A 24,661-nucleotide genomic window follows, 5' to 3' on the forward strand; every position below is an offset into this window, starting at 1 on the left:
TTTTCCCATAGTGATGACACTATAAAATTGCTGTATTTTGCTTGGGATTTTCAATTTACATGAAGCAAAAACAACAGCAAAAAATAATGTTTTAGATTATTATAAAATAAAAAAAAGATGACTCGGTCAACAAGCTGACATGTAGCCCAAACATGGAATGTAGGAATACATCTCTTCTATTGAAAATAGTATAGCCTACTCTTTTTAATGTAGCATTGTTGCAATTTATGCCAAACCTTAACGTTGTGTAATGTATCCATCAGTTGTTATTATTTACAACATTAACATACACGTTGCCCTTATTAAGATGGTAGATTCCCAAAGCCACTCTTCACCGGAAACACACGGCACAACATTTTGACCTTCCTTCCGGTTGGCTCCCGCCCCACGTAGCCATTTTGCGTTTCCTGGACAAAAAAGGGGTTAAGATAGAAAGACAATCAGACACAGAATACATTTAGTCTTCAAATCATAACGAGAATCAAAAGCGCGGATGTAACTGTGCAATATGATAGGCGAGGGAGCGGGCGAGCAGGTACACCAGCCGCGGCCCGTATGCAAAGTTGAAACAGTTGGCTAGCTGGCTAACGAGCCGTTAGCGAGAGAGTGAGATAAAGATTTCATATACACTAGAGTTTTAAGACATTGATGCATATACAATTATACTCTTCTGCACGCTAGAAGGTGGACGTTGGTAGAAAAAATGGACCATGTGTTGATTTGAAAAGTCGTAGCGGGCAAAAAACAGCAAACGCCACGGGTTTTTGCGGAGGAAGCCGGATAACTGTTTATTCACAGGGAATAAAGAGGAGGATCGCAGTACGCCACGGTAAGATTGTTTTAAACACTTTTGCGTTTGAAACCCATTGGTGATTGTGAGACATTTATAGCTGGATAAGACGCGTAAACTCGGACTTTCTGTTGTTGACAGACGCTCATCTTGAGCCTGTCATGAACTAGCCGGACATCTTCAGTCATAACAACAATATAAGCAAGTGTTAGTACTACGATCATTACTCTTGTCTAGTCGGTGCATGTGTCTCAAACCTAGTGAGCTGCCTATCCAAGAAGCATCAGGAACAAATGTTTGCCTCTATTTCCCCAAAATGCATTTTCACTGGGCATTTTAGACATAGCCGGGTTGTTTCTATTGTTTAGTTTCCCCCTTTCCAGCAGAACACCGGAAACTGACTGTGCCCGCATCCTTAATTAGCATTTATACAATAGTATGCAACTCTTTATATATTTTAACCACACACTTGACTATTCATTCAGCCCCGAGGCCAACAAAACTGATCCACACAAAGTCCGCAGGAAAGGTTTTAGTGGTGTGAAAGGTGTGTTTCAACTGCACAAACACATTATAGACTTAAGTGCACTCAGTGAGTGGAAGGAAGAACATTACTGGGTACCATTTAAGTACAGTAATAGCACATTAGGGCATGTGTAATGAATACTTGATATTTATAATGCAATGTTAGTAGACTGTTAAGAGAAGGACTTCATCAATGCTGTAAAAAGGGAAAGTGACGTGAAGGCCAAGTATGGTATTGGTAACCCATATTCTGAATTTGTCATGTCCATCTGAATTTGTCCTGTCCATTTAAACCATACAAGTTAGTGTACATCTATTAGGAGTAGTGACTGAGTAGTGGACACACACCTGGAGCAGTGGGCATCCATTTTGCTGTGGTCCCCTGGGAGCGAATTGGGGGTTCAGTGACTTCCTCAATTTAGGGCACCTCAGTCATTTTTTGCCGCAAAGACAATATGGAACCCGCAACCTTCGGGTTAACAGTCTGACTCTCTAACCATTAGGCCATGACTGTAGTTCTCAATCCTGGTTACTGCGTGCACATTGTGGATGACACACCCAAATAAAGTCTTTCAGCATCTACTTGTAAGTTGAAGATATAAATAAAGTGTGGTTAAAGGGTTAGAATGAAAATTCTGCCATCATTTACTCGCCCTCATGTCGTTCCAATCCTATAAGACTTTTGTTTGTCTTTGTTTGAAACACAAATTAAAATAATTTTAATTAAACATTTTTGTCCTTCCTTTGAAAGTCCATTAAAGGTGCACTATGTAACATTTTTGCAGTAAAATTAGCAGCCGTTAGCAAACGTTAGTCTGTTAACATGAATATTTGCAAGCCTCTTCCAAGCACAAACATCACATACCTGTTGCATTTCACCATCCACTTATTTAGCTGCTGTTGCATCCCTTGACATGCCATCTCCTTTAACCTCCTTCTTTTTCTATTTTTAGCCCCCGACCGCTTTTTTGCTTCATTCATCTTTTTCTAGTTTCAACGATAACGCACTCCTGTGCTGTTCACTCAGCGCTCACGCGCGCACCCCCGCCCGCTCGCGATACCCTTCTATGTCAAAATAAATTCTATGATGGAATATTATGAGGGCGCCGGCGCCTACTCTAGCCTGTTAGTCCTCTAAAATTTATATAACTTTTTTTATATTAAACTTGTATAACTTTTATATAAATGTATATAACTTATAAAAAAATAGTTTTTTTTTTTAACCATCGCTTTGGCGCCCCCATGATGCGGCGCCCCTATGCGCCGCATATAGCACATACCCACTTTTTGCGCCACTGTTTGTATTGGTACATTCGTGCCGCGAGAATTTTCAAAAGTGCTGGTGGTATTTTTTTTTTTTATCTGACGTAGTTGGTTCCTCAACTACATCAGATTCAGATTATTTTATTTAATGCCATGTCAGCATTCAAAGCTATTTTCATGGCAAAAATTCAATTATAAAAATACAAATACAATATGTATTTATACAATAAAACAAAACAAATATAAACAAGAAGTCATTTTATACAATATATATTTTTAAATGAACATATGATAAAAAATCCCAAACCTTTTCAGGCATAATCTCATTAAATATGTCCTTTAATGAAGTAACTTCATAAAAGAGCATTCTGCTCAACTACATCAGACGTTCATAATAATAACAGAAAAAAACTTGCCATAGTTTTGTCCTTTTATCAGTAGTTAGTTTTGGTGTAACAAGTTTTAAATTTTGTTGCCAATTAGTAAATGTAGTGGGTGTATTAAGAGGCTACAATTTCCAAATATGCCTAAGTGTAACTTGATCCCCTCCCATTAGGCTGATCTGATGTGTGTTGGTCTGCCTGACCCCTCTTTGTTTGGAATAATTTAATGTTACTCTGCCTTATTTGGGAAAGCTGGCCTACAGTAGCCTTAAGACATCTCATTTTCTAAATACAATTAAATAAACATTTCTACAAATGGTGCAAACTCTGCTAGATTATAGATAAAAGATTCCCATTCCCCTGCCATTCTGTGATCGGCAGTGATCGGCAATCGGCAGATCATGATTTTGGTGATCAGTAATCGGTGATCGGCCCCAAAAATGCTGATCGCAGCATCTCTACTGACAACCGAACCAAGCTGGTGAGTGGGGGTCGACACCACATCGCTCGCTATGTCTGTCCATTTGTCAACTTTGCCGCCAGCTGATACGAATGTACAAGAGCACTGTTTGACTTCTTGAAGCACCTTTTCAAATGAATTTAAACCCAATCTCACAATTTTGGTTGACATGCTAGTGTTGCATGGGCAAATAATCGACACATTACACTAGAGATGCACCGATTACAATTTTCTAGGCTGATTTCGATTTTTCATGAGTTTGAGCTGCCGATACCGATTTTAGCCGATTCCGATTTCATTTTTTCTAACCAATTTACAGCAAACACAAATATTTATTTTCATTTTTTTCTTTAATAGAACATTTTACATAGAACATAGAACATTTTTTGAACAAATAAAATAGAACTATATAAATTATTAGGCTAATCCTGGTGTGGGAAATTCACACATATCTAAGTGCAGTGTTATGGAAGAACCATTTTCACTTCCAATATTCAACTAAAAAAATTTGATATATTTACTTATTTAGGAAACTAAACTTCTGTATAAAAACAGGTAATGGCAATAAAATAATATATAATAGCAAATAAAAATAAAATAAATATAGCCTTGCAGTATAAAGATATTTCTCAAAAGACACACACACACACACACACACACACACACACACACACACACACACACACACACACACACACACACACACACACACACCACACACACACACACACACACACACACACACACACACACACACACACACACAGGCCTATTGCAATAACTTAATAACTTATTTATTTTGCAAACTGTTCTTCTTTCATCTGCCACATGTCCAGCCAGGCTTAACAAGTGCTAAGCTCGGGCAAGTGGAGCGAGTGCAGGGAAACGAATGGGAAATAATAAAAACAAGTTTAAATGGGTAAATTTTCTATAAATATTTTTGAGTCTTCATTTTCTTTTCTGACATAGCCTACTCCAGTTCTTGTTAAAACACACCAGACATGCAAAATCTGTGCATTTTGGGTGAAATCATAATTATTTTGTCCAACAAAAGTGTGCTTTCACTTTAATTGAGTGGGAGCAGCGCAGCAAAAATAGACTCTGCGCCGAAACCCCGCTTCACTGCTGCTCACGCTATGCTCCTGCTCCACGCTCACGCGCTGCTCCTGCTCCCGGTGTGAATGCACTCATTGATTAACATGCACGCCGGAAAAAGAAAAAAAAACGCGCTGCTCACGCTTGCGATGTGAAACGGCCGTAATTCACAAGGTTTCCTACATGTGTGTTCCGTGTGCACGTGTGATGCTGATGTTGTTGCGCTATGTTAATCATGCAGCGCCCGAATGCATTTGACCGGCATAAAATCGGAATATGTCAGACTGACCGGCAGGTCGCAAGTCATGGCCGATCATGTGAAAATCGTCCAATTCCGGTCACCAGCCGATCAATCGGTGCATCTCTACATTACACATGTCCAGGGTGGGAAATTAACTTTTTTGCCCACCGCCACAGTGGATGGATGCCCAATTTTACCAGCCACTTATATTTTTTACCAGCCACTTTTTCCGGAATTCAAATTTATAAAAGAAAGTGCACTAGCATATTTTGATTTGCTTCAATCATTTTTTTTATTATTAATACAAAATTAATACATAATAAATCAATAAAAAGTGATGTGAAAAAAGTCACTTTAGTCTTCTTCAGAGTCATCCTCATCTTCAGACGTCTCCTTCTCATCTTCAAGATACCTCAGCAATATAGTGCATGAAAACCCTGGCCTGCTTCTTGTTCTGATAAGTTTCCCCAATCACCAGTCCTTTCTGCTCATCCACTCGGAAAGGAGTTAGAATGAGAACTGTGACTTTGATAACATTGACGTCCATTACAAATATGTAATTTGTTTTATCCATTACAATATGAGTTGTGCTGCACTGAGGCGCCAATTTATGTTTTACTCCGTGGATGTTCTCGGGTGCACGCCCTTTAAAAAAAAAAGCACTATTCTGCGCAAACAGGGCTACCATAATATGTGAGCAACATGTATGTACATGTTTGTATTTATGAGAGAATTTTATGCATGGTTATTTTACAGTTTATTTTTTGTGGTCTGTATGACCATAAATGATGGAGTATTTAAGTGTATTTTGCTGCTATTTGAAAAAAATACAACAAAACGCGCCAGCGCGTTTGCCGACCCCAGAGGGTTAACTCTATAATAAAGCCGTAAAGTAGGCTATCTTTCAACTCAGGACAGCACCACTCCTCACAAATACAGATAGGATTGGAGATGAAAAGTTTAACTGACACGTAATCGAGCTCCGGAGCACCCACGGTATCGGCTCCTATCCTCGCGGCTGCTAAAACTATCGCTAAACTAAAAAAACGATAGCTATCTAGCCATCACAAAACACAACTTCAAGTTAGTAATTTACTTACTTGCACATCCAAACGTAGTCCCGAAAAGGTCTGCCCTTTTTGCCGATCCCATGGACGTTTCTGAATAGTATTCTCATTCGGTCTAACTGCGCGGATTGAATAGAGCAGATACCCTTTATTGCCACACTTTGCTCCAGCTGTATGGCAGTGCACTTGATATCTGACTTGGATGACTCGTGCTCTTTTATTGACTCTATTTTAAGGTTAGTTGTTCCTCTAACGAACGAATTGTTTGCATTTTCGGACGACGCATAGGTTCGACAGTAAGTACAGTGCATGGACTGTTCGACGGGAAGGTAGACTAACCATTCCCTCGTTTTCCCTTCGTCATCAATGGGCCACTTGTTCGAAAAGTACCTTCACTTTTTATTTACTTCACCCTCGACAGTTTGTACATTCATAGCTACTGCTGACTCCGCGGCGGGCCTCTTAACACCGGGAATATGTCACCACATTTTTTAAATTTTCCTTTCGTCTGTACCTCAGCTCAGCTATATGTGTCACAGTCCGTTCAGCGCCGTGTCTGTGCGCTGTGTCCGTGACGCACTGCGCTGAAAACCAATCAAATTAGTTACTCGACAAAAGTGCATTATTGTTACTTAGCAACAGCATTCTTTGACAAAAGCTGTACAATCTGTTACAAGGAATGTTTTTAGTAACCAATACTAATATGTTTTACAATGTACCCACCGGTATACAAGGCAAAGTCACCTGCCACTTTGAAAAAGTACCCGCCACTTTGAAAAAGTACCCGCCATTGGCTGGTGGCGGGTGCTAATTTCCCACCCTGCACATGTCCATTGTAAAAGAAAGAATAATATTATGTTAAGGACTGGCCTAAAGTTAGGCTACTGTATAATTCACACGGGTGATTCAAACTCTTACTCTCCTACACATACATTATTTACTGTGCCTATTCGTTCTCGCCACCTACTGGCAACTATTCAGAACACACCAAATGTTACCAGTGCCCGTAAGTGACGACAACGATGTGTGAACGACCGTGTAGCTGCCTCGTTTGTTTGCAATGCTGGAGGACAACAGTTATCTTGCATCGCAAGAGTGCTGTACAAATACGGTTCTGTACAAAAACGTAAATTATAGTTTGCCTCAAAGTTTTTTATTTGTGTATTTATTTAATTTGTATTATTTCTTCCTCAAGCTCATAAAACAATTTTGGGTCGCACAGGGTCGGTCGGAAACCGGAACCAAACAAAATGTTTTTTATGCCTAAGCAAAATCCTCAGTGGCATTGATATCGATGAAATCTTATCAATTCCCATCCCTAGACGCCGATCTTGCATGTGTTTTATAGACAGGTGATTGATTGGTTGGATTCCTTTTAGGGCTGCAACTAACGATTATTTTGATAATCGATTAATCGGACGATTATTTTTTCGATTAATCGATTAATCGGATAGAAATTAAATTAGATTTTTTTTTTTATTATAACTAAATAAAACCGTAAATCAGGGTATTTATGTGTAAAAGTGTACTTTAAAAAGTGCAAAAGCCACACATTGAGTTTTACTAATATCAATATTTGCATTGTTTTTAATGATAATTGCTGATGGCAAGTTGACAAACATGATTATTGTTAAAAAAAATGATATCCAACATATTATGTTTCAACACAATTTTTGTTAAAACAAATTTACACAGACATGTTGTTCAGATGTGAATATCTGAACTAAAAAACAAACTAAAAACATCTAAAATATATAATTCATTTAATTTTTATTTAAAATTAATTATATATAAGGAATATAAGGATAAAGAATATAATATATATTATATATATAATATATAAAAGAATATAATATAAGGATAAATTGATTAAATAAATATAGAAAGACTGAAAACAATTGTGTGAATGTACAGCCGCAGTAGATCGCGTTTGAAAAACAATTAAAACTTAGTAGACAAATGCTATAAAAAGAGAACGGAATGGAGGTAACGTTACCCAGCAAGCTAACAGGCTTGAGTAAAGGACAGGAGAAATTATGCATTAGTGCACAAGCATTCGCTGAAAACAACTGAGTACAGTGACTAAAAAACAATATTTTACTGCTGCTGTTATTAACTGCCTTTGTATTTAGTGCTTCGCTTTGTAAAGACCGTTTTAATTTAACCTATCTCTGCGGTAGCGCTATTTTAATCCATCACTTACGTTGCGAGCGAACTGATTGCACAACCTGATGCTCGAGACAAAATACAGACATCCCGGAAGTCCCGGGAGTCTCCCGCATATTGATTGCGGCTCCCTGATGCCCGCGAATTAGTTCAAACTCCCGAAATCTAGAGCGCGCAAGCAAGAGTGCGCATGCGAGACAGAAGAGACTGCTCCAAACCGTGTAGCGCGCGCGCTCGGCAGAGCGCCTGAGGGAGAGAGACCTTGCGTGTGTGTGCGTACCAGTAAACGCTCCCCGTGACGTAAGCAGACCAACTAATCGATAATGACATTCGTTGACAACGATTTTCATAATCGATTATAATCGATTTTATCGATTAGTTGTTGCAGCTCTAATTCCTTTACTGACAGAAAACTTGAAGACACAGAAGACGGTGTTCGTCTTATTGTTTGAATGTCTTGTTGTATATGCATCAAGCTACGCCGTTGTTGTTGTTTTGAATGTATGCCCTCCAGTGGCGGAAAAAGTTACATAGTGCACCTTTAAACCGATACTTTGATTCAAAAAGATCATAAAACATTATGCAATCTATATTAATCAAGAAGTTTATTCAATTTGTTCATCTATACAAATTGATCAATGGTTTTATGAACTACTTGAGTCATCAAAGGTTTGGTTGCGTGGATTTTCATTGGAGAGACAGAAATCTCTGATTTCATTACAAATATATTCGTTTGTGATTCAGAGAAAATTAAAGTCTTATAGGTTTGAAACAACATGAGGGTGAGGAATTATACAGAATTTTCATTTTTGGGTGAACTAACTCTTTAAATATAAGAGACATCCAAAATGTGCAGTATGATCTGGATTGAGACCTACTGTTGTAAAAAGTTGGTTTATGGGTTGGTGGTTAGCAGCAGTGGATTTCCCTTAGATCTTGCGTGAACCTCCTTTCTTTAAACAGGAAACGTAAAATAGACTTCTCCATCCTTTAGACCCCCACCACCCTGTAATCATGCTGCTGGAAACACTGGTGGTCATCCACAGAGCTCAGATGACATATGCTTTTCCTTCATTACAGCAACCAGAAAGATTTCTGTGCTGCTAAAAGCTTTGACACTCAGGTGAAGCATAGTTGCTTGTCTCCCGTGGTGTGATTGAGTCATCGTCTGTTTTATTGTGCTGGGGTGTCTGGTTGAAGCATTATATTTTAAACTGAGCATCTCTTCCAGAGTTTTTTTTCTGAGCTGACTGTCCCAGATCCCAACACATGTTTGCTGGGAACTGCCGTGTCTATCATTGTGTTGTCCATTACAAAATACTGTATTTTAAAGTTGCTGGCATGAACTGAAAATCCTCCCTCCTGTCTGTTTTCTAAATGCTTGTAATTTATCATTAGGGATGAACGATTATGGAAAATAATCGAATTGCGATTTTTTTTTAACCAAGATTGCGATTTAATATGCAATTACTTTTTAAGTTCTTTACCTTCTGTATTAGTCGACAAAGACAAGCAATAAATCATTGTACAGTAGGGATGGAAATCTTTAGGCAGCTTATGATCCGATCTCCTTTTTTTCTTATTAATTAATCTTAATAACACTTAAAATATGTATTTAATTACATGTCTAAATATACATACTTAAAAAAAAAAATATATATATATATATATAAACATTTAATTATACCAATTACATGTTAAGAATTTTAAATGGGCTATAAACTAATATAGCTTCAAAATATATGAGCTAGTAAATAAAGAGGAACAAAAAAAAAACACTACAAGCCATAAACAAAGAGTGCTTTCAGTATTTAAAAGTAGGCTGTCTGAACGTTTTCCATTCAAGAGCTGGAGTGATTTCCCCCCCTCAGTTTAGGTACGATAAGCTGCATTCACACTACTGCACATATCTCTTCTGAAATTGTAATATCTTGTTGGGTTAAGATATAACTGACCGTGTTCACATTAATATCGCGTCATAAAAGCATTTTGAGATGCAAGTACATATTAACCAATGAGACGCTCACAGCCGCATGCACGAGCGCTCTTTACAAAGCGCGCGTAATTATTTTAAAATGAAAGCAGCTTTCTCAGTGATTTTTATATTTTTAATATATAAGCCAACTGGATTCCAAAAGACATAAATAATGCCTTTGTGGAGCATTTGTAAGGAAAATTCTGGTGGCCAAGACCGCGCACTGCAAGAGTAACATCAAAGCGGCAAAACCTGTGCAATGAAGCCTGCGACTTTTCTTGTAATTCGCTTAAACCCCAAACTTTATGAAAGATTAATTTTCGGAAGGTTCGAGCAGTGTCGCGTGTGTGTGTGTGTGTAAGAGAAATTAGAAGCAAGCAGAATACGGTTGTTTCTAAAGCACGCGCAGCGTCATCACGCATCTGTGTTTAAAAACTAAGCTCAGACTCGATTCTGAAATTCTCTGAATCGATCCAGATTTGTTGGAGAGAGAATAAATAACACAATATGACATACATTGACAATAAACTGTTCTTTCCTGTATGGCAGACCTATATGCGTAGCGTGCCAAGTTGATGCTTGATCTGCAGACTGCTTTTCTCTCGCGTGTCACGTGACCAGTGTAATCACAGCTTTTGCGGTTACGAAATCGTGTTTCATCATATTGCGATATTATCGCAAATGCAATTAATCGTTCAGCCCTATTTATCATAGTGTGAACAATTCACAATCGTCACTTTTCTTTTTTAAATCGACATTGTAATGTATCAAAATATCATAACTGGTCCTTCCAGCAAAAATTACAGACTTCTCTCTCGTGACGTATGCAGGATTTCTCTAGTCATTTAGTCCACTTAAACTCCACTCCTGCAAGCTTGTTTATCTGCCTTTACTTGCAACACCAACATCTTGAATTCCAATCAACAACTGATGCATGGTAATAACTACCCGCCCTTCATTTCTTTTCTCTTTTTTTTTTTTGATAATCCTTTACACTCAAATCAAATGGTACATCACAATACTGAAGAAAAGATTTGTTGTTCATCACGACTGTAAAGACAATGTAAAATCGAAGAAAAAAACCTTTTTCTTAATGCATGTTATTCCTTTTACAAACAATGTTGTCTTGGTAATATTTTGTATAAGGAAACAACTTTCCTTTTTCTGCTGATGTCGATATACTCACAGCGAAGTTCTTTTTCAGTCTTCGCTTTGGGGTAAAAAGAAGTTTGAAATAGTGAGCAGCGGTATACTGTTAGCGAACATCCTGACACCGCCCATGCTGAGAGTGATGTTGAGATGAATATGTAAATATGTGCTCCACACTTTCCTTTCAATAAAATAAACACAACAAAAATGACAGCGATGAGAAAACCGTAAAGAAAGCATCTATTCACAGCAATTTAGATGTTTGCACAAGCTCTGCAATTCGACACGCCAGTAAAGTCACGTTATGTTTATTTATATACGACTTGCAATAGATTTGTGTCAGTGTCTTTTTGCAATGAAAATTACAACTTAATTTTCTACTATAAAGCGGCCCTCCAGTGTGTTCATGTTTTTACTTGTGGTTGTCCGACCTCGATGGACTGCAAAGAAGAAACAAAGCAGAGAATATTTACGGATCAAAGAAGGCAGAGGCTCAAAAGCCACACCTACCAGCCAGAGCAAACTTTTCTAAAAACAAACTCCTGAAACGAACATAAAACAAACTTTGTTTTTGCCTGATTTTATTAAAAATAACATCACACCAGTTCGTTCTTCGATTTCGCTTGAAGTATCGGGATCTTAAATCTTGGTCACTGTAAAGGCAATTCTAAAAAAAAATCTAACTCTAATTCTAGGCGCCGATACCGTGGGTGCTCGAGCCCCGGACCACCCACGGTATTGGCGCCTAGAATTAGAGTTAGAATTTTTTTCCGAGCAAAAATACCGAGCACCCACGTGTGCCAGACTGCCAGTAGGCTACATTCATTTAATGGCTAGCTCAATCATTCTTTTTGCATACAAAACCAGAGATGTAACATGTTCAGATCAAGCCTCCAACATGCTCATGTTGCGTTGTTTTCACCCTCTAATGAGTCTGTACAAATTGCGTAATATGCGTTTACAAAAAGACACAAAAATGCATTGCACATCTTTGGACACGTGTTCTGTAGATCTGCGATTGATAGTTACGTCTTCCGATGGCTCATTGACGTATCACGTTCTGTGCACTATGACCCCCGGGTGTGTCGCTTGTTGTGACGTCACAAGCTGCGTCATTTGACCATGCGTTTGACTCCCATTTGCTATATGTTCCTCCTTATCGTTATTGTCTTTTTACCATTGCTTCATTTTATCATTTCTTTCTCCTGTAGACACTCACATATACAAGCACATTCTCACACACACACACGCGCGCGCGCACGCAACGCTATGTCTAAACGAAAGTACACGGACACAGAGGTTTTGGAAATACTAATTGCGTCCGATGACGATGAACTCTCCGCCTGCTCATCGGCTCCATTTTATTATTAATTGTTCTGACAGGGTCTATTTATTTTATATTTTAACCAATTCAATGTTCAATCAATATTCAAAAGCAAAATGTTATCTGTTTGACCACAAATGTAATTGAATATTTTACATGGCATTTTTCCCCCCTTTTTTTGAATGTGTAAAAATGAGTGTATCTTAAAAACTAATTTATGTAAACAGTTCAAATCAATTCTGTATAGTTTTAAATTGTTTTATGCACGTTTTTCACATTGACAAGTTTGAGGTTGACATTTATCCTTTTTTTGTATTGAATAAAATATGTAGGAAATTTTTTTTTTTTCATTTTTCTTTTGTTTATTGCACTTTTGAGATTTTTATCTAGTTACTATTGATGTATTACAAACATAGCCTTCAAATTGGGAGAGTAAGGATTACTTTGATGTATGGCATATGAAAATGCTCAAAAGAATGACAGCACAGCATGTAAAAATACAAAGATATACTCTGGTGGAATTGTTCTATGGCAGGTCATAAAGGGTTAAAATGAGTCATTGCAGTTGGTGCTATGTGAAGCGTCTGTCACACTGTGATTGGTTATGTCGCTGTCAGTCGCCTGCTCCATCACCAATCACAGCATTTCTCGGATGAAAACGCCTCTGATCGCGGTTACGTGTCGGTTAAACCTTTGATCTCCAATCCTGTCTGTATTTGTGAGAAGTGGCGCTGTCCTGAGCTATGGTCCTGAGTTGAAAGATAGCCTACTTTACGGGTTTATTATAGGGCTGGACAATAATTCAATATCAATATATATCGCGATATTTTTTTTTGGTAACGGTGATATGATTTTTAAACACATTTTCGATATTTCGATATACAGCATTTGTCACCGACTGACGTAAGGCACGCAGCCGTCAGAAAGAGCAGAACTTTGGCTACTTTCGTGATGACATTCACCACAGACGAACATAACATCACACCAGTTCGTTCTTCGATTTCGCTTGAAGACTCAGCCAGTGCTCAGCTCAGCAGGAGTGGGCTGATCTCCAACGCGGCAAGTTTCAGCAACAGAATGAGCGCCCCTGACCGCAATACAAATGTGACTTAACGAGCTTCCACAAGTGAGGAGAAATCAGACTAAATAGTTGATAAGAGAGGAAAGACTAATTCAGTGCTATAAATTCAGTGGTGTTTCGGCTGAGATCTCAAAACTTCAGGTTTCAGCGCGCTGCAAAATGAGACGGAGAGTGGTGCCGACTAGCAGCGGGAACACATCAAACCTGTTCCACCCGATAGAAGAAGCACAAACAACACTTTAACCGGCACCAACAAACGAGACTTTTTTGCGTTAATTTGGAGCATGTGGGGATGCTGAGTGACCTCAGAATGACCAATATGATTTTAATATCTAAGAAACCGAAACTTCACGCAGTGATTGACAGGGCGGGAGGGGGCGGGACGTGATCGGCTCTGAATGCATTTTCAATTTGCACATTGAATTTTACTACATTCATTGCGGGACATTTAATGAAAATGCAATCGCAAGTGTCTAACTGTGAGTGTAAATGCAATTAAGAAAAATAACATTTAAATGGTCATTTTGCTATAGTTTTTGCTTGAAAATGTTAAACACATCTAATCATATCTGTAATACATTTTAATTTTGCAACTTATAAAGCGTTAAAATATGTATTCAATTTACATATTAAAACTAGTGTATGAAATGGCAAATGTAAATTAGATTATTGAATTTTAATTTTGCACCAAACATTGCACAAATGTAATGGCAAATGTAAATTTAAAAACAGAAATGCATTGCCATTTTACATATTGCATTGTCATTTTGCATATTACATTTCAAATTGAATATTGCTACCCAAATGCTTTCATAGTCTTGTAGCAGGTATTGAGAAGAGAATATTATTGTTATGATGGGTTATTTCATTGGTTCATGTAGTTTGTTATGGTGCAGTACCAAAAGGTTTCATAGACTTGGCCAATTCATTTTTCAAAAGATTGTAGGTACAGACATCTGTTGTGGGGCATTCTTGGCAGTTTTTCTGAGGCTTTTATGTTGTTCATATCGATATCGGAATTATATCGTATCGACCGAAATTAAGAAATATATTGTGATAAAAAATTTGGCCGTATCGTCCAGCCCTACTTTATTATCAAGTAAATGGGTGTGTGCGTTCGTGTCGGCAGCTGTCCATTTCCTAAAAGGGGTCGCACACCGAACGAGAAGTGCAGCGCCGTGTTGCGCAGTGCCATGTCTTTTAAAATTCTAACACATTATTCTCTATGAGTGTACACACACCGGTGGCGCCCAGCTACGGCTTTAGGACCTTGTTCAAAAGCCTGCCGTGCCACAGAGCGCGATTTACATTGTTTTATATTAAATTTACATTTATTTGTCTCAAATCGTTGTTAATGTATACTGACTTCAACCTGTGCTGCAATATACATTTAGTTTTATATTCATTTACAGAAATCAGCTGCTTGAATGAAAATAGCTGATGTTATCGGATTTTCAGGTGATATTCTCAATTCATTCAGTTAACGGACGCTCTGAGGTAAAGTGTTCAGACAGCAGACTTTGCAACGGTTGTATTTAATTGTACAGTACAATCATAACATAGTACAGACATTATCTTAATTCCATAATGTCCTTAAACATAACATTACAATATTGCTGGCCATAAACTGACAAAGTGCGTCTCCGGTGTGCTACTGGAGCCACTGAGGCTGGCCCCTCCCCTAATCGCGAGTTACTGTCAGTACTATTAGTTACTACTGCCTACAGTTTGCTAGCTAGTTATGCCTTCGTCACGGAAATGCGTACCTGGAATGCGATCGCGTACAAAACAGATCGGTGTCCTTATTTAAATTTCTGAAAAACGATCACATCAAGAAGAGGTGGATTCATTTTGTGAAGAGCCACCTTGCCTCTGTATTGATAATTGTACGCGGTATAGTTTTTATAAACCTTTGTCGGAGACAACTGGGATTCACTGATAACCCGCTGTTACTGGTGAATGGGGCCGAACCGACTATCTCCCGCCTCACAGCCTTCGTCCTCCCGTAGCGCCGACAACTGGTGCCATCATCGGCAGTGCGTGCCCACCGTGCGAGCATCCATTCTGGCTGTAGCGGTGACAGTTGAGTGTGGCGACGGCAGCTTTCCCGCGAGTGAGCGTGGTTTCAGCGCAGCCAGCGGACACGCCCCCAGCGTTTGAGAGCAGAGACTACTGCTCATTTTTTCCAAGATTTTGATAGCTTATTTTATGTACTTGTCAGCTTTTTTTATCATTCAAATTTGTCTGGCTGGCTAAACACAAATTTTTCTGTGGTGTGACAAACTCAGAACACATAGCCTACTTAATTTTGACTTTACAGGGACTTTAAGGTCTAGACCTCAGACTGACTGCCTGTTGTGTTGTTAAAGCACAGTTTAGTATGTAGGGCTATGTGAAAAATAAGGATTTCTCGATTTTAATCGATTCTCATTTTTACGAACCGATATCGATTCTTAAATCCCAAGAACCGATTTGTTCAACATATAAACATGAAGGAACATCTGAAGGTATGTTAAAAGATAGTCCAACTTACCGAAATCCATGTCTAGGGTTGGGTATCGTTTGAATTTGAACGATTCCGATTTCGATTCCTTGTTTCGATTCCGGTTCCTAACGATTCTCGATTCCGATTCTTTTAAGAGGCAGGGTCAAAAAAAGTTAAGGATATTTTAAATGAGCTAGCTAACCAACGTTCTTTCTGAAGGAAATAGTCTGACCTTCTCCATCAATTTTAATTCTATGAACTTTTTACTTTTTATGAACTTTACTATGAATTTCTCACAGGGCTGTTTTCAACTACAATATTAATATCAAATCTATGAACTTGAATATAAATATTATAAATTATGAATATATTTTCATAGGGGTACACTTTCCTCAAGAGAGATTTATTTTTGAAAACCACATGTCATGAAAACGCATTTACACGAGTGTATATGATGCTGCAGGTACTTAAACGTGTTACCGTGCTCACAAAGCACGGTAAGTGCGCATCACAAAGTTATCACAAAACGTTCCCCATTCAAAGCAATCGGGACGTCACATATGAAACAGCCAGCCACCGCTGTCAGCGAGCCGCCGTATTCAAGCACTGAGGGCGCGCGTCAGGGAGCACACTTACGCGACACTAAAGCCTTGTTTATACTCGACGCCTCCGCAAGAGCGCGAAGGTGCGCGCGGCAAAAATGACGTCATTGCGGTGTGGGCGGTCGTGCGCGTTGCGTGCGCAAGACCCCATGTCGCCTGGCGGTGTGCACGGCACTTTTTATAACATCGCGCGCGGTGCCGCATCCGAAGATGAACTACTTCCAGCCGAATCTGGCCGAACTGGTACTTCTGTACCAGCATGTTTATGATCCTTCTATACACAGAGACATTTGCATTGATGGGCGACCATAAAAGCCTCTCATTTTGTGAATAGGAACACATCTGCATTAAGCACCCAGTTTGCACTTGTCCAAAGTAACTGCTTACATTTACAAAATAAGCCTACAATAGCAGAAGTAAGCCCTGCTGATGAAATTAAAGTTTAAACACTCTTCAATAAGCCTTCAGTTGTTTAACTAGTTTACATGCAGTGAAAGTACAATAAACCTACTGCATTTATTACTGTTTTTATATGAATAAGAAATTAATAAACTTAACGGCAAACGACTTCTTGCTGATTCCTGGTGGTTTAGAGGAGAATTACTCCGAGTCGCCCCCTGTCGTTTCACAGAATAGCACAACGGCGAGCGCGTCAAGTATAAACGCCTCGTCCGTTTGGAGAGGTGCACGCGCAGTCAGCGGAGACTCGCACTCGTGCGGACGCGTCGAGTATAAACAAGGCTTTACGCATCACAGCCCGCCAGAATGGGTTGTGGCTTAGCGTATAAAAGTACGGCTCGGAGGCTGCTTCCCTGGATTTCATCGACTGAAGTGAAAGTCGCTCGTGGCGCGAGCATGGCAGGTTATTCATGGGGATTACCGGACTGTAATCGAAACTAGGAATCGAAATTTAAACTTTTGAACGATTCCGGGAAAATCGCAAAGCTAGTCCCGGTTCCAATCGATACTGGATACCCAAGCCTATCCATGTCACATGTAATCGCTCAGTGTTTCTACAGCGGAAAGACATCAATAAAACAACTTGTAAACAATTTCACATAATGTCAGATATTCATTGTCCATAATTAACTCTAGAAAGGATGATTTTAATAAATATATGCACCACATTTCTTTTATTAAAAAAAATCTTCAATTTTTAATGAATGTTTGAATAAATCCAAGTTTTTATGACAGCATTACATGTTTATATTTCAAAACACGAATTGGAGTAGGAAATATGATTATTGTAAAGTTAGTTACAACTTCATTATAATAAAAACTTTCTCGAGTGTATTAAGTGTTTGTATACAAATCAGTCAATTTTACCTTAAATATTATAGTAATGTAGTACCAACTGGCTTGACATGTATCCAAAATAATTGATATCGAATTTAATCGAAATCGAATCGCAAGCTTGTGAATCGAAATCTAATTGAAATGTGTAAATACCCAACCTTATTAGTATATGAGATCATGGTGTTATAGATTTAATTTTTATTTAATACAGATATTTGTTAACAGTTTAGTGTTTTTGATTTTTATAGTTCTGCAACAGACTCGATGATTTCAGGGATGGTGATACAGTGCAGAGAATTGGTTGACTTATATTTGTGTTCTTATAAAAGCTTGAGCCTCAGAAGCCAGTGAGAACATCAGGATAACAATAAAGAATCTCAAATAATTGCAAGACTCCACCTGTCTGATAGGCAAACTAATGTAAGAATGTCTCCAATGTGTCTTTCTCAGTGTTTTTTTATTACAGTTTAAATGGGCTACGTCAACTAGCCAGTAAAGATACTACTTGCATGACTACTGCCGTTTTTTTACTTACTACAACTTGGGAGTTTCCGGTAACAGCACACCTACATGCTTGAGAACACAGATTATTATTATGTTTTATGGCTATCAATTGATTAAAACAATTAACGTGAATTATCTTAAATCTGCTGAAATGAAAAATATATTCCAACTTTCCAACTGTGGATTACAAGTAATACATAGCCTCTATTTCCCCACTAACCTGCAGCAGTCCAGGTCTAATCTTCTCACGAACAGCGTTTTTCTCTTACTGATCATATTTCATACCTGTTGAGTTTACATTTTTAAATGAATTTGACTGATTTTAAGGATTGTTTGTTTGCACTGGTATTCTTATTCCAGTCTTTTAAAATATTTAAATGAATGAATGTTCGGCACGTGCCTTAAATAAATGTAACTGTTAAATATTTAATCTTAAACAGTAACACACAGCGTAGAGAAGAATGACAGTCAATTACTTTGAATATTAATTTAACAATTTTGGGCATAAACATGTAAATTACAAACAGTAAAATGATTGACAATCAAAAATGACACTATAGTGATTTTTAAATATGCAATTCAAAAAAATAAATATTTCATATTCTTATTCATCAGGTCTCACACCTTAGCATTGCGGCCACTATTTTAGACGAGTACTGACATCCTGTGTCATGAAATAATTAGGTAGCCTATGTTTAACAGCCGCTGCTTTCTCAGATCGGCTTGTGTTGGATTAAAACTTCATGTTCCGTTGAGGTGGAAAATTCTGATTATTCGAAAAATCTGAATATCTCTTATCCTATCTCCAAAAAATTCCAGATTTTTTAAATCTTGCGTACACTCACTTTAGGTGGCAGAAGTGCGTCACAAAGCTCAGTCATACTATTCTGGTATTATCACAAACCTTCTACTAAACCACCTCACTGTATTGAAGCCTGAAGCTTCAATACAGTCTACATTTCCACTCTGTGTTTTCTGTAAATTTTAAATGCATATGCAAATGATATGATCAGGTTTTTTTTGTTTTGTTTATTCTTTATTTGATCAGGGGCAATGCACAAAAAAACATTAGTCTAAATAAGAAGAGATGTCATGTGCCAGGTTATAGCAAAAAAATGCTAATTTCCACCCGCTGTCCCTGGACAGGTTGGTGTTATACTTAGAGAAATTCATAAAATATATACAGAATAATACATGGAAGCATTACTTCACTCACATCATAAAACACACTTCAGGAAACTCACTCACTCACAATTTAGCTACATCGTTCATATCACAGTCATTCAGTGCATACAGGTTTGCTTTGATAATATAACCACTGTTTGGTCAGGCGTGTAAATGTATTATAGTATGTGCATGAAATAATTTCATTTGGAAAAGTCAGAGTGTTCCAAAGGCTCGCTGCTTTGTAAGAGAATGATTGTTGACCATAATATGGTTCTACGTCTCGGAACGCTGCACTCTCCTCTGACTGTCCTCTAGAAGTTCTCTACGAATTTAGTGTGACAAATTTTCTCAAAGGGGGAGCAGCGATGTTATGGATCATTTTAAATAAACCAGAAATTTGATTTATATGTAATAAGGTTTTCAAAACTAAAAATGTTATATTTTCTTTGTACTTTACAATGATGATACTGGCGAGGCTTTTTATCATGAATTTTCATGGCCCTTTTTATACAATGATTCAAGTAGTTTTAACGATGTTCAACACGCCTGAGACCACCTAGACATGCAATAATGTAGATGTGGAACTGTGGCGAACAGGACGGCCGAGGGACGTGAGAGAATGGCGCGAGGCCGGTGGTGCGATTGATAATGAGCAACACCTGTGAGCACACCGGTCTCGCATCTCTCACGGAGGAGCGGAAGCATAAAGGAGGAGCGACGACGTTGATGATGGAGAGAGGAACAGGCCTGATTTTAGTTGAGTTTTGGTTTTTGTGTTTTATTTTAGCCAGCAGTCGTCCGCGAGGGGCTGCTGGCCGTTATGTTTATTTTCGGTAGCCAGCAGTCGTCCGCGAGGGGCTGCTGGCAGTATTTTAGTTTGTTTGTTTTATTTTAAATAAAGTTTATTTTGATTGTTCGCCGGTTCCCGCCTCCTTCTTCCCTGAACATTGCTACACTGGTGCCGAAACCCGGGAAGAGGGAGGAACGCGCTGTCAGAGAGTCCTCGCCGCTGTGGGGAATCCGCGGTGTCATCGAGCATGGTGCGCGAGTCGCCGCCGCTCGCCGTGGGCCGGAGCCTGCTGCCATCCGCCAGAAGGGGAGGAGCAGGGAGCGGGGGACTCGCGGCCATGGACGCTCGAGGCGGTGCGCTGGAGAGAGTTGCCGGTTGGACGGTCGAGCTCGCTGCCGGCCGCCTGTGTATTGGAGGGGCGGCTGCCATCCGGGAGGGAGAGGAGGAGTCGCCGCCGCTCGCCGTGGGCCGGAGCCTGCTGCCGTCCACCAGAGAAGGGGAGGTGCAGGGAGCGGGGGACTCCTACCGTCTGCCCAAGGCACCCGAGGAGCCGTCGCCGTCCACCGGGCGGCGGAGGAGCGTCGAACCGTCCACCAAGGGCCATCCAGCGTCACCGCCAGGCACCGCGGAGGAGATCGCCCAGCTGGTGGGGGACCAGATGGCAGCGCGTTGTGGGAACCGGACCTTTTTTTTTTTTTTTTTTTTTCCTCTCTCCCCTCTCTCGATCTGTCGCTCCTCATGCTTCCGTCTCCATTTCCCTCGGCTTGTCGGTCCATACCCCCCAGGGATCGCCGCCGCCGGGGGGGGGAGTAGGCACAGGCTCGTGGGTACCCCCCGGCCTGTGAGGGGCGATGGGGGTATGTGGCGAACAGGACGGCCGAGGGACGTGAGAGAATGGCGCGAGGCCGGTGGTGCGATTGATAATGAGCACACCGGTCTCGCATCTCTCACGGAGGAGCGGAAGCATAAAGGAGGAGCGACGACGTTGATGATGGAGAGAGGAACAGGCCTGATTTTAGTTGAGTTTTGGTTTTTGTGTTTTATTTTAGCCAGCAGTCGTCCGCGAGGGGCTGCTGGCCGTTATGTTTATTTTCGGTAGCCAGCAGTCGTCCGCGAGGGGCTGCTGGCGGTATTTTAGTTTGTTTGTTTTATTTTAAATAAAGTTTATTTTGATTGTTCGCCGGTTCCCGCCTCCTTCTTCCCTGAACATTGCTACAGGAACAATCATAGTAGGGCTGCAACTAACGATTATTTTGATAATAGATTAATCGGACGATTATTTTTTCGATTAATCGATTAATCGGATAGAAATTAAATTAGATTTTTTTTTTATTATAACTAAATAAAACCGTTAATCAGGGTATTTATGTGTAAAAGTGTACTTTAAAAAGTGCAAAAGCCACACATTGAGTTTTACTAATATCAATATTTGCATTGTTTTTAATGATAATTGCTGATGGCAAGTTGACAAACATGATTATTGTTAAAAAAATGATATCCAACATATTATGTTTTAACACAATTTTTGTTAAAACAAATTTACACAGACATGTTGTTCAGATGTGAATATCTGAATTAAAAACATCTAAAATATATAATTCATTTAATTTTTATTTAAAATTAATTATATATAAGGAATATAAGGATAAAGAATATAATATATATTATATATAATATATAAAAGAATAATATAAGGATAAATTGATTAAATAAATATAGAAAGACTGAAAACAATTGTGTGAACGTAGAGCCGCAGTAGATCGCGTTTGAAAAACAATTAAAACTTAGTAGACAAATGCTATAAAAAGAGAACGGAATAATTCGTTGACAACGATTTTCATAATCGATTATAATCGATTTTATCGATTAGTTGTTGCAGCCCTAAATCATAGTATTGGTATTTGAGGCTTCCGTAGTTAATGAATTTTTAATATGTTTATAGTTCATCAAATTAAATTTCAAATAATTACCAATTTTTGTATGACTTTTAAAACCAAGGTTCGAATCAAGTACTAGACCTAAATATTTTGTTTCATTTGCATTTTTTAATTTTTTGTCCATTTACTTTAATTTCTTGAGTTAACTGTGATTTATGTTTATTTGAGAAAAACATTGAGACCGTTTTATCAACGTTTAAGGTCAAAGAAGACGTCTGCAACCATTCTGCAACTTTTTGCATCTCTTTTGATAATTTGTCAGTAACCTCCTTCTCGTTTTCCCCAAAAGTGAAGATCACTTTATCATCAGCGTACATGATTACGTCAACGTCCGAACACACTCTAGGGAGGTCATTTATATAGATGCTAAAAAGCAAGGGTCCCAAAATAGACCCTTGTGGCACTCCCATCGAGGTAGCTCTAAACGCAGATTGGATATTATTCATTTGTACACACTGGTGTCGGTCGCTCGAATAAGATCTTATCCAGTTTTGAGTGTGCTCAGAGAGACTATATTGATTTAATTTGCTGTAAAGAATCTGGTGATTGACAGTATCAAAAGCTTTACGCAGATCAAGGAAGACATCAGAGTGTGTAGGCTACATTATGGATTTATGTGTTTGGATGTGAATGTGATTGTCGGTTTTTCTTCACAATAGTTGGCAATTCAAAAAGTTTTAACAAACAGTATTGTATCATTAGCATGAAGAAGATGGAAAAAAGGAAGGAACGAAACATCTGATTTTGAAACTCCATCCAACCAGGGCAGATTACAGCATCTTCTTTATTAATGCGCTGCACAGAGTCACAACTTCTAACTGGGTCACAGACTTTACTGAGTCTTTTATAGTGTGCTGCAGATCCCAGATTGTGGCATATAAGCCAAGCCAGAGAAGAGATGAGAGGAGTTTACAAGTTTAGAGTGGCATTTGGTTAAATTTTTTAAAACTACTTTCACTTTTTTTTAAATGCCATTTGCTCCTAATTTGGTAAAAACAGTAATATTGTAATAATTTATTACAATTGTCTTCTATTTTTATATGAATTATTACTGTTGTCTTCTAATTTAATATACTTTTAAATGTAATACATTACATATTACATTCTCATTATATATAAATGCACACGCAAGGTCTCTAGCTAGGTTACTTCTCTGCCGTGCGCGCGGTTTGAAGCACGATATCTGTCTCGCATGCATGCTCGCTCTAGATAGATTACGGGATATTTTACGGGATATTTTAACTAATTTGCGGTATAACTAGTCGATCACGAGTGGCTCAACAACTGCGTGAGTGCCATCTGCGCGAGCTCTCTCACAAACACAGACCGCGCGCACAGAGAGAGAGAAGATAATTGTAAATTGACGGGCTAAGTTTAAATTTTGTTTAGGTTGTTTTTTCTGTCAAAATGTCAGAAAGCATTTTGTATTATCCATCCGTGTTTTTAAAATTCGTTAAAAGACAGACGTTTTACTGTTAACACAGCCCCATATTTCGGATTCATCTAAACTTATACTTGATATTCTTTTTAGAATAAGTGATTCGTTTTTCTATTATTGGTCATGTGACAGGACTCCTGTCTATTCAATGTCAACTATTTTCTATAAATATGTTTGTATTGGCTAACGTTTATTCAGCTAATGCGTGTCCTTTTTTCTGTGTGATTTAGTATCATGTTTGGATATTGGAATAATAAATTAAGTAGCCTATCTTAAATGTACACATCTTTTTGTTTTTTACGGTTTTCTAGTTTTTTTTTTTTTTAAATTTTAGACTAGTTGTTGACCAGCACACATTACATGCTTTTTTGTAAAGCAATGCAATATTAATCATGAATAAAAAATGGTTTTGAGCAGTATTGAATTTTTGGACTTTCACTGCAATAGCTAAATTGCTAGCTAAATTTTTAAAACCTTAGAAGTCAAAACTAGAAATATGAAGATAGCCATGTGTTTGTCTGTGTCTTGCATTGTCTCAAAAAATATGTCAAACAACACACTTTTTTTTAAGCCCTGATTAAAATAGAAGTTCAGACTGATGTCTCTTTGAATAGAACGCCTGTTGAGAAGTTCCTTGATTTAATTCCTTGTTTTTCTGATGTTGCAGATGAACAAAATACAACAGGATTGCTTATTTAGTATTCATGCATAGTTAAAAGTTCTCTCTTTTTATTTTTCTCTGGCTCAGGAGCCAGTCATGCCTGCCAGTGTGCGTACTGGGACCCTGAAGGACTCAGAGGTGTCTGAGCTCTTCTACAGAGATGATCCTGAGAAGCTCTTCACTGATCTGCGGGAAATCGGTCATGGCAGCTTTGGAGCTGTGTACTTTGTGAGCAACCCATGCCAATATTTAGCAATGGATG

General features: G+C 38.6%; 1 protein-coding gene across 2 annotated transcripts in view; it reads left to right on the forward strand.

Annotated features, from left to right (window-relative positions):
• Nucleotides 1–349: 349 nt before the first annotated feature.
• The window catches only part of taok2a (TAO kinase 2a), a 43,730-nt gene continuing 19,418 nt past the window's right edge, over nucleotides 350–24,661 (forward strand). For both annotated transcript variants that reach the window (XM_077212197.1, XM_077212198.1), the window contains exons 1-2: nucleotides 350–829; nucleotides 24,487–24,627. In XM_077212197.1, the coding sequence (XP_077068312.1) occupies nucleotides 24,496–24,627 (132 nt within the window). In that variant the 5' untranslated portion in view covers nucleotides 350–829; nucleotides 24,487–24,495. The remainder of the gene's footprint in view (nucleotides 830–24,486; nucleotides 24,628–24,661) is intronic.

The sequence above is a fragment of the Siphateles boraxobius genome, unplaced genomic scaffold (genome assembly GCF_051911475.1).
Source record: "Siphateles boraxobius isolate OS27281-9 unplaced genomic scaffold, OSU_SipBor_1 66, whole genome shotgun sequence".
Classification (NCBI taxonomy): Eukaryota; Metazoa; Chordata; class Actinopteri; order Cypriniformes; family Leuciscidae; genus Siphateles; species Siphateles boraxobius.